At 37.3% G+C, this 11,694-nt stretch overlaps 1 protein-coding gene across 1 annotated transcript in view; it reads right to left on the bottom strand.

The window, feature by feature from the left end:
- Nucleotides 1-1,084: 1,084 nt before the first annotated feature.
- Nucleotides 1,085-11,694, bottom strand: part of Dok6 (docking protein 6) — a 333,159-nt gene continuing 322,549 nt past the window's right edge. The window contains exon 8 of the mRNA XM_051202095.1: nt 1,085-1,455. Within this exon, the coding sequence (XP_051058052.1) occupies nt 1,316-1,455 (140 nt within the window). The 3' untranslated portion in view covers nt 1,085-1,315. The remainder of the gene's footprint in view (nt 1,456-11,694) is intronic.

Raw genomic sequence — 11,694 nt, 5'->3', positions numbered from 1 at the left:
TTCCCATTTCACTTTGAACTTGGAAATTGGTCATATTCTAGAGCTGAAAAAATGTACAAGCAAAGCATTCTCCTGTCATCTCAACCAATCAAGTTCAGTAAAAGAAAAACTCAAGCCAAGCAAGTTCTGATTCCATACCAAATGCCAAGCCACTGATGACCTTTGCAAAAATTCATCTGCGAAATTTAACATTAACGTTTACTTTCTTGTATCGTTTGTCCTTCTCATAACTGCAAGATAGCTAGTTTCATTTTAAAGGTAGCTTTGTGTCTTTCTCAAATGTTTGGGACTCTCCTTTTGGAGTTGCAGATTACACCAATTTCTCAAGTAGTTCAGATGGATGGCCAAGGAGAGAAATAGTGAAGCATAAGTAACGCCAACCAGACAGACAGCATAATGGACATGCAGGACAGCTGGGCTGGTAATCTTGTTTCCAAAACACTTCCTTCTTGTGTTTCCTTCTTGTGTTTCTGCTCACAATTCTCATAGGGTCAGGGTGGGCTACAGAGATACTGCTACTAGTAGGGAGCCTTTTTCATTTTCTAACAGGGTAGACTTTCATTTTCTAACAGCACTATTTTAAAAATAGCTATTCAACATAATTTTAATTTTAATGCAACAATTAGTTTTCAGTAATTTAAGTGACCATATCCTGTTACCCTCAATACATTTGATGTATCCTAATCTATAGACAGAGCAGTCTCTCTCTCTCTCTCTCTCTCTCTCTCTCTCTCTCTCTCTCTCTCTCTCTCTCTCTCCAGGGCCCTTCTTAATGAAGTATTCTAATTTTACATCCCCTTAATTGTCACTGGGCTTCTTTACATAGAGAATTAAGATGCCATATGTAGAGCTTACTTGATCTGTTTCTGTCAAAACTGAAAAAGCCACAGAGCTTACAGTGGGTCATCCTTATGTTTAAAGACAGGCCCTGTGTCCAAACAGGAGCACACAGCCCTAAGGACAAGGTTGGTGACCCCCCGACTCAGGCACAAACTAGAGTGAGTGAATTTCCCAGTGCCAAGGCTTCTGCTATTGTCAGACACAAAGAATTTTTCTTATTTAAATGAGTATTCATATAATTGGATTCTTTTTTTTTTTTGTAAAACACAGATTTCCCCCATAGAAATTCAATTAATAAAGGACTTAACCACTGAATCAAGGAAACAGAACTCCAGTTTTTAACCTTCCAGTTGGGACTAGTCCTTGCCAATGTTAATTTGTACTGCAATTGGTCTTCCAGGAGGCACAGGGCGAAATGACCCCATGGCAGGTCCAGGGCAGACTGTGTTTGCTGGTCAGTGGTGGCCTCTGTGTGTCATTGAATGAGGCTGGAACTATAGCTGAATCCATAGCTGCTAGACCGTGACAATGGTGGCTGAGCCTCTTCGCTCTGTTCTGGAGCATAGCTGGGAAATGTCTGTGCCCGGGACATCTTTGAGGAGCCAAACCCATGCCCTGGAGAAGAGGAAAGGAAAGCTGTAGTAAGAAACACCTCAGAAGAAGCAAAGAGCATCTGTAGAAAACAGAATAAACAAATCTAACCAAAGGCTTCAAACCCACAACATCAAAGATGGCAAGAATCTGGGCTTTGATATCTTGATTGTTTTCTTTAACCCAATACTGGGAATTGAGTGTAGGGCCTCTCACATGCTAGTCAAGGTATCTATCCCAGCTCTTTTTTACTCTTTGAGACTGGGTCTTAGTATGTTTCCAAGGCAGATCTTGAACTTCTGATCCTCTTCCCTCACTCTCCCAATTAGCTTTATTACAGTCTGTGTATGACCATGTTAGGCTTTATTTGTTGATCTTTGAGTTAAAAACATTTTCAGGCATCAGTATTTTAACCAACTATATCTTTCTTAGAATTCTGGATGTCTAGAGAGCTAGGCTAATTTTTAGGACTCTCAACCTTCCCCTCTTCAACCTTGGACATAAAAGCAGAAAATCCTTTCTCTTGAAAGATATTTTTGACAGAAAGCCTTTTACTTTCTCCTCCCTGAGACTCTCTGCAAACAAAAGCTAATGAAATGCTTTATTTAAGCCATCTGTGAACAGACAATTTAGTTTTTTACCCTCATCGGTAACAATTACCAGAAAGGTTTTACAATAATAGGTTATAGAGGGTTCTAGTTTCTCCCAGGAACTTTGTGAGACAATGTAACTGATGAATATCTTGGTTCACCAAGGTGATATGCTTTGATTCTTACACAAAATATATTCCAAGAAAATTCTGCACAAGAAAATTCTGCACATGTGTTTGGCTGTTTAGCTGATAACATGTGATACAAAATTGTCTAATGGAAAGAAAAACATGAGCGATTGCTTAAAATGGGTCAGGATGTTCAGTGTGTGTGTGTGTGTGTGTGTGTGTGTGTGCACATTTTAGAAACACTTGCAATAGCTGTCTCACTTTTTATAACCAGTAATTTTTGTGGTTGAGGGTGGTTTGTACCTGGTGGAAGGAAGGGTTTAGCAAGACAGGAGAAAAATAGACCCTGTATGTGTTGCCTTTTCAGAGTTTATATTGTACTCAAGAGAAGAAATGCAGTTAATTTGATTTGTGTTTTAGCTGGTCTCTTGGGAGAAGAATCCAGAGAACACTATCTGTTAATGTAGAAACATAGGACATCCACTGTCATATTCTCTCTGTTGCCCTGTCCTCTGCAATGTCATAGGCTCAAAGCCAGTTTCACTGCCACATGCTTGATGACTCCAGAAATATCCTTGCAGTGCTTGAGATCCAGGGAGAAACCCCATAGGAATTGTGTAATTAAAGGCTAATTAAAACTGGTAGAACTGCTTAAAAAAAAAAGTGAAAGAGAAATCTTGCTTTCTAGCAAGAAATTGTTTTAACTTTGCTGGTCTGATTCTCTTGCTGATCAGGGACTGGAAGAACGAGAGGCTAGTTGCTTGTGTATCTCAGAGGAGGAAGAGTGGGGAACCACTCCTGTCCTTCTTGGAGTATCTCTTCTATTAGGTACATTTGAGCTTTTCAACTTTTTTCTTCTACAGTTCTTCCCTATAACTGAATCTATGCAATGACGTGATACACTAAATTGATATTCATAAATAGATAATAAAATGGTCTGGAAGTTGAATTGTGGACAGTTACAAAGTCCTTTACTCTTATTTTCTTCCCTTAGTGTTTTCATGCTTTGGAAGAGAGGTCATTGAACTTGGTTTTATGCATCTGCCTCACTTGCATTAGCTACTTTATGTGGGTCTGTACATTGATTCTTCATTAAAATCATCTGAAAATTTCAACTGCATGCATCTGCTTTCTCCTCTGATATAAAAAGGAAACATGAAAATGAAGGAGAGAAAACAATAAAAGGCGGGGGGGAGGGGGAAAGTTGGAGGCTGATTAGGAGATAGATGAAGGCTGTGTTCAGGAGATTTAGAGAGGTTGTGGAAAGGGGTAGAGAGAAGTTAGAAGATAGAAGTTAAGGGGGTGTTAAAAGGGTAGAGTTGGGAATCTCGGGAATGGCAATACCAGATATGCATGCTGACTCTGCTACTTTCTTGTTTGTAGTTAACTTTAAGGGATATAGCTTTGATCTGGGTTTCTTGGTTTCTTGATCTGAAACTGGATCTGAAATCAGATGATAACAAAGGCACTAACTTGTATATATTGAGATTTTAAATGTTAGTCGGTGAATTAGCTTGTGCCAAATGCTGTCATCTAAATCAATCAACCAGTAAATAAATGTGATTTCATGGTAGTCTCCAAGAGTCCCACTATCCGGAGGGGGGGGGGACTTTTCTATTGGTTGTATGAGTACTAACTAAATCAACATGTAGGAAGGTATCTGAGACAGTAGGTGTGTCCTAAATGTTAACTAGAGCAGTAAGTGAAGGCCTATAAGGAGGTGGAGGTAGCATCTTGCCATGATATTGATGTTTTTTTTTTTTTTTTTTTTTTTTTTTTTTTAGATTTTTGTTTCTTTATCATTGACTAATGAGAATTCATAGTTCTTTTAACTAGGAACATTAAGTCTATTAAGAACATGCTCTTGGGGGATAGAGAGATGTTTTGTGGTTAAGAGTCCAGGGGACTTCAGTTCTGTTCCCATAACTCATGCCAGAGACCTTAAAATTGCTTGTGAATTCAGTTCCAAAGGACCTGATGATCTCTTCAGGCTTCCACTGGCAACTGTACTCATGACAACATATCTGCCTGCCCTCTCCACATATATACACAATTAAAACTAAATTAGATATTAAAAAGAATACACTCTTGCCTTGGTCTAATGAAATTGATATTAAAAATACTTGAACTATATCTTTAATCCATATTATTAGTGAGCTGAAAGTGAAGGCTTAAGTTGATAATACTTTTCCTACGAACATAGGATTTTCCTTTTAGTTTCTATATTATTGAGCATGAAAAGTGGATAATACAATGGACACCTACCAACGTTCTATTTAAAAAGTCTCCAGGAAAGAGCATGTCTGGAGAGGAGGGCCCTGATTTTACAGAGCTGATCAGTTGTCTTGAGAAAGATGGTCAGGCAAGGAGAGCAAACTACAAATAACAAGTGAATGGTGGCCTCTACAAAATGCTGAGCAGAACCAGAGAAGAGGTGGGTGATAAAATTACATATCACTGCAGCACCCCAAACTGCTTCCCCTTCACAGTATGAACAGGGTGCATCTCACTACTACAAAGGGCATCAGAAATAAATTGAACTTTTCTCTATACTTTTGTGGTCTCATTGTCCCACATGGGGATATCATATTCTCTATAGATATTATGGAAATTAAGCAAATTGACACATATGATTGTTGAAAGCCGGCAGAACCTGAGGGCATGTCCTTAATGTTAGTTTTCTTTTCCTATACAGAGTGGGCTCACACTCTTATCATTCTCTGTCCAGAATCCACATTCCCTTACCATCTTAGTGTGCTGCCTCTCACAATGGCACGTTTTGAATATTACTCTCTTTCAAGGTCACCAGTAATTTTTTTTTCATCTCCTCTGTGAATCAAATCTGGTTTACGTGGAAATTAATTTATGACTTTATTTTACTTCAACTATTTCTTTACTTCAGACAGTTCACAAATTATTTGCTAATCAACAGAACAACATACCTCAATCAGAACTGAACATATGAAGGCTGTTTGATAAAGACAGACATTAAATGAGAACAAAGAGAGAAATAATTAATCCCCTTTTCAGCATTCATTGGAATCATGCCCTTAGGCAGCGTTGATGAAAGCAAAAACAAAACAAAACAAAACAAAACCAAAGGAACAAAAATAAACTGGGAGGCTTAGAGGCTTAAATTAAAAAATCAGTGGAATAGACCTGTTCATCCTGTTTTCATCCTATTTATGGGGGTCTAGTGAAATGCTATATCACTTTCCCACAGTTGGCCATAATAAGGTGAATACACACTCAGAGCATCTGTACAGGGCTACAAATGAAAAGCAACAGATCTGCTAACAGTGATAAGTCTATTTAAAAATCCTCTTGAAATTTTATTTTCCCTCTAGCTGTAGTCACATCTGCTTTAGTAGAAAATGATATTTTGTTTTAACGTTGCATGTTTCTACAGTGTTGATGACTATATTTACCCAATAGGTTCAAGTACACTCTGACATGGTAATTGTATGTGCACCTACCAAACCTAATCTGTATAGTTTTAATCTAGGAGGAAGATAATAAGTTGAGTGTAGAGTCATTTAGTGAATTTGCTTTATTCTAACAAAATTATTCTAGGAACTGAAGAACATCACATAACAATAAAGACACAATGAATGCCTGCTTTAAAAGGAAATTTCCCTGCTGGATCCCCTAATGCACAAACTAGCAGTGAACTGGAAAGAGTGCAGATGTAGTAGAAAATGGCAGCCAAGCTGGAGTGTTAGAGCCAGAATTCTTACATAGAGAAAAAGAAGGCAAGGAGAGGGAAGGAAGAAGGCAGACTACAATCCCTCTTCTCCCAGTAATTAAGAAATATGTTACCAGCAGTTTTTGCTGAACTCTCCCCCACCTTGACTGACATTTGGTTTCCTACTTTTATTGACTAACTTTATTTTTTTGATGTACATTCTAAAGGAAATTGTTTTCATGCAAGCCAGATGGATTCCCAAAACATAAAACTTGGACACTAGTTGGTGAAAGGAAGTAACTGTGATAAAAAACACTTAATAGGTATGTGCTTAAAAGATATGTTAGAATCTGGAGAAGTTGAAAGGGTATATAATTTTTCTTATTTTACATATTGATCCCAGTTCCCTCCCTCCCATCCCAACTGCCCCCCCCACCATCAAAATCTGTCAATTCATTTGGAGTAGGGTCTAGGCCCTCCCTCATGCCTCTAGGCTAAGGGAATATCCCTGCATGGGGAATGTTCTCCCAAAATCCTTTCGTGCACCAGGGTGTTGTTCCTTTAAATAATAAAACAACATAAAAGTTAGTATTACAGCGTATGGATCAGGAAAGTTCTCTGGTGAGGAAGGTACCACATTGAGCAAAACCATTCATAAAAGTCTAGGGTGGATGGTCAGGAGAGGCACTGTCTTTAACAAGTACCTTCTAGCCTCTAGCAGCAAGAAGAATGAAGAATGGGCAGACTGCACCCATGCCCTTGCATGGGAAGGAGATGGTAGAAGAAGAAAAGGGTGATTCAGAGCAAGGTTGTCTGAGTGGACTTAACACAGTGTCTTGTGAACAGACATGGGTTTTATGCTGTGTTTAATACCTGACTGTTAATCTTAAAAGCAGGTTAAAGTTAAAACCACACTAGAGTTAGATACAACCCACAACTCCACCATATCTCAATAATTAACCACCAGGAATTAATTATGCCTAGATATGCTGGAACTCATAACCAACATTTTTTCTACAAACTGCTTTTGAATTTTCCTCAGTTGAAATGGAAGCCGGTGTGTATATGGGCTTGATCTTTGTGGTCTCTTAGAGTGCTCCTGAAACTACTATGGCCTATGGAGATTTTGAAGATGTAGATTTATGACCTTGAATAAACTTGGGATACATGAAGGCTCAAGTTCAGCATATTTGACCCAATGGGGAAAATGATATTTGGTTTAATCTATAAGAAGAATGATTTAGAAGAAAATTATAAAAACTGCTGCTCACTGTGTACAAATTTCATGGAGATGTGTGCTAAGTATCACAGAAATGCTGTGCTTAAAAATTTTATCAATCAAAGAAGGAGAGATTGTGTATCATCTGTCATCCTTACAGGACTGAGGAACACTCAGATTGGGAGTAAAATAACTATTTTCCAATATAGCTGTGGAGGTGCTCTGTAAGATACTCAGTAGGTTTTACAATAGGATCTTCCCTCAGTGGAGACAGACACCATACAGTTCATCTGCATAAAGCAAAAGGGGGAATGAAGGTAAAGTCTCTCTTAAGCTGAGTTGCCCATCTTTCCTGTGTTTTGGACATAGAAGTCTTGGTTCTCAAGCTTTCCGAATTCCAGTGAATTATGTTACTGGTTTCCCTGAGTTTTCAGCTTGCTGATACCATATTAAGGGATTTTTCTCTTTAATAGCCTAACAACCCCCGATTCTTAATGAAACTCCTCATGTATCTATCCATGTCCCATTGGTTCTGTTTCTTTGGGTAACTATATGGTGATAAAGATATCAAGTGTCCCCCAGAAGGCTCAGTCCCTAGCTGTGGGTACTTCTGAGGAGTGATTCAGCCATTGATGAAATTAACATTCTAAAATTAAGGTTGCTAATTTCATGAATGGATGAACTGATTGTTTTAATAGCTTAATGGGCTCTTGGGAAATGATCCCAAGAAAAGGAAGTAGGTCACTGGGCTATGCATTTGAAGAATATACCTTGCCCCTGGTCACTATTCTCTGCTTTTAGGCTGCTGAAAAGTGAGCCCCTTTCCCTCATTATGACTTTCTGATGTGATATTTCTGCCTTAAATTATGTGTAAAAACAATGGAGACAAGCTGAAACCTTTGAAACCATATACCAAATAAACCCTCTTCCCGTTAATTCCTTTGCCAGGTATTGCATCACAGCAATGAAGGACTGATTTATGCAATGATATATATTTTCATTTTCCATATAGATAAACTAAATAAGGCCTACAGATGTTTTAAAAACTCCTTAAACATTTGATAGAGCATGTATTGTAACTAATTTTCCTGACAAACAGAAGCAGAGGTCTTGCCTCTAATATTTTGTTCCACTTCCTCAGAAGGGCTCTTTAGAAACATATCTCATGTTATCAGAAGACAACCAACTTTTCCAATTTAGCCCCTAAACACTTCACCTAAGTGTCTGTAAAATAATGAAGTAACCATGAAAGAACAAAATCAATTCAAAGAATGAAGCTATGTTCTAGTTTGCTAAGGCTTCCCTAAAAATAATTAAGCATGTGTGACTCAAGCCACAGTAGTGCATAGTCTTGGTTTTTGGTGCTGCAGCCTGACCAAGGTGAGGGAGGGTTAGTGTCTTCTGATGTCACTCTCCTTGAGAAGTGGGCTTCTTTCCTGGAATCACAGCTGGCCATATTCTTGCTGTGTTCTCATGAGATCTTTCTTCTGTGTGTACATGTCTATATATTATATTCATCACTTTTTTTTAAAAGAGATCTATTGTACTTGACAAATCCTACCAATATTACCTCATTTTATCTCAATTGGCTCTTTAAAGGTCCTTGCACAAATGGCATTCTCATGGGGACTTAACCTATATATTTTCAAAAGATATACTTCACCACACATAATCTATACAGTACAATGTATCAAGAGAGAGAAACATGATAGCAAAGTATATTATCTTATTTTCTGTGAGTATACAAAGTACTTATGCTTTATTAGAGAAGAGATTGAACTCACTGATCCAGAGGCTGTAATGTGACAGTGTTCAGGACAGAACTGCATGCACATGGGAAGGCAGAAACACACTGGAGCCCAACAAGCATTATGTTAATTCTTTCCAGGGGAATGTCCTCAGTGAACTAATGACCTCATATTAGCCTCTGCCTGCTAAAGGTTCCACTGTTTCTTAGCACCATCACGTCTTGAACCAAATGTCCACCATTTGGACATTGAGGGACATGCTCAAACCACATCCAGGCCATAGAGCCAATAGATGGTATTTTTGTTTTTCAGAGAGACTCTCCCTATTTTTTAAATGATTTTCCTGGCCTTTCTCTTTGGGTTATTTGTACTTGTTGTGAGCAATACAATGTAGCTTAAGACTACATACAATGTAGTAAGCTTTCTCATTAGACTTCACAAATAATGGCACAGAGACTTGTTATGAAACCTTGGCTTTTATCTTAGTTTTGTCCCCAACTAGCCCTTACAATTTAATTAACCCAAGTTTTTAAATTTACATTCTGCCACATGGCTCAGCTACCTCTCCTCTGTACCATACGTCTGTCTTGGACTTTGTCTTCTGTCTCTCTTCTTCCCTGCATTCTCTCTCTCCCTTAAGTCCTGAATATCCCCCCCTGCCTAGCCACTGGCCATTCAGCTCTTTATTAAACCAACCATAGTGAGATATATTAAATATTAAAGAATATTAAATGATATCCTTTGCATTTTTCCAATATTTGTATTAATTACTTTTCTCTCCTTTGCTCTTGAACTGATGGGAAATTTATTTTGGTTAATGTTCTACATTAAGTGTCTCTTATTGCATAGTGGCTAGTAGATTACTTGGTTTGAGATCTAGCTTTACCACTTACTCCCTCGGTGTGCCTGATGTTCCCTAACTACCCAGTCCCTCAAATTTCTCAGCATTGGGATAGTGTTTATATTAGTTCCTACTAATAGAATATGTACTGAGCTAACACGCTGTGCAGGCTAATAGCTAATTACCATATGCTAATACACAAAGAGCAGAGACAATAAGTACACCGTTTCGTTTTTTTTGTTTTTTAACTTGTAAAATATAGTTTGTGCTGCATGGGCTTGACATGTGATCTTTACTTGAAGATGGTCAGTCTCACTCTAAAAATTATTCTCTCTCTCAGAAGTAGCTATTAATTGCCAATACCTAATTAGATTTGAGAAGGGATTTGTGCCCACTTTCCTTCCTCATGTTGGACTTTGGTCTGAGCCTGCACTGGTGTCCACACTCATGTAACTACTGTGAGTTCATGTATGCAAATACCCTGCTGTGTCCAGAAAACAGTGGTTACTTTCCACTCCCTATATGGCTCTTACAATCTTTCTACTTTGTCTTCCACAATGATTCCTGAACACTGGGAGAAGAGAGTATGTTATTGATATTCCATTTAGGGATGAGCATTTTCCATTCTCTTATTCTCCATATGCTAACCAGTTGTGGGCCTCTCTGTTAATTACCATCTAATGTGAAAGGAAGCTTCTCTGATAAGGGATGAACTAATAAGTCATTAGGAGTTGGTTAAAATCTATGCCCATTTAGGAGAGTAGTAGTAATAGGTTCTTCAGCAGGGCCTATATAACCTCTCTGGTTACAGGATTTTGGCCCTAGTAATGGGCCAGATATAGGTTACACTTTGTGAAGTGCACCATGGTTACTTCCATTATAATTAATGGAACAATGGAACCAGTGAGTGTGTTTTACCAGGCTGGTGACGGATACAGCTCATAGTGCTTTAAATATTTCTGAATTACTCTGTCTTCTACCACTCTCCTTTTTTCCTGGACTCCTTGTTGTTTAAATGTTTGGATACTGTATTTATAACGTTAAAGGACAGTTTCATGTTCCTTTTTGTTCCCTGATTTTGTTGTGGGTTTTAAATTTGTTTAGCCTTTACTTCCAAACTTAACAGAAATACAGGAAAATTGTACCACTGTAATTTAAACTTGTAATAACTTTCATCTCCTTTTTTTAAATGTACAAACATAAATATAATACTTATTGCTATAATTGATACTGCTGTTATCATTGATGTTATGGACTTGTCTTACAGGTGGATATAACTATTCTTCACTCATATCCTTAAAACTTTATAAGTATTCAAATGCATAATGTTTAGTTTTATGTAGCACTCAGTCATAAGTAGACTGGCAATTTAAAAACATTAAGATACTGACAAATATCAGATATACTGTAGCTTTAATACTATTAAAAATACTTTAATTTATTAAAATAGAATTACATTTTAATAGCCATTTCATACATTTTTCATAACAAAATAGTTTTATAAATTTTCTGGTTGGTGTAACATCCATTTATTCCTGTTGCTTGAATTTAATTTGTCTTATATTCTAATTCTTATAATTACCTGCTAGTATATTAATATTCTACAACTGTGATCGCTCTATGGAAGCTAGATTAATTCTTTACTATTAGCAGATGGAGAATCTATTTTAATAGTTATAGGCTTTACAAACAGTCTATGGCAGCCAATAAAAGAGCAAATGTTAAAAAAGGAATATTTTAAGTTGAACAACATGAGTATAGAATGCATGAAATGAAAATCCATTAGTGTTGATGAACAAAAGGAATGGCAAACAACCTACAGTGATGAATTTAAATGGCTTTAAAAGTACATTTTATCATCATTTCAAAGGGTTATTTATAAAATTTGAATACAGTAAAAATAAAGTTGTTGTATGTTGGCTTTCCTTTGTGAGCATGTTGGCAGTTTTGGCAATCAAGGAATTATGTATGATTATAAATATACAAATTTCAGATAGAGACCTGAGTGCTATTCTCAACTGTTTTAATACATTTACTGATACACCATATTAA

This window comes from Phodopus roborovskii, unplaced genomic scaffold (assembly GCF_943737965.1).
Source record: "Phodopus roborovskii unplaced genomic scaffold, PHOROB, whole genome shotgun sequence".
NCBI classification, from domain to species: Eukaryota; Metazoa; Chordata; class Mammalia; order Rodentia; family Cricetidae; genus Phodopus; species Phodopus roborovskii.
The sequence above is the reverse complement of the archived record's forward strand: the minus strand, read 5'-3'. Positions and strand labels throughout refer to the sequence as shown.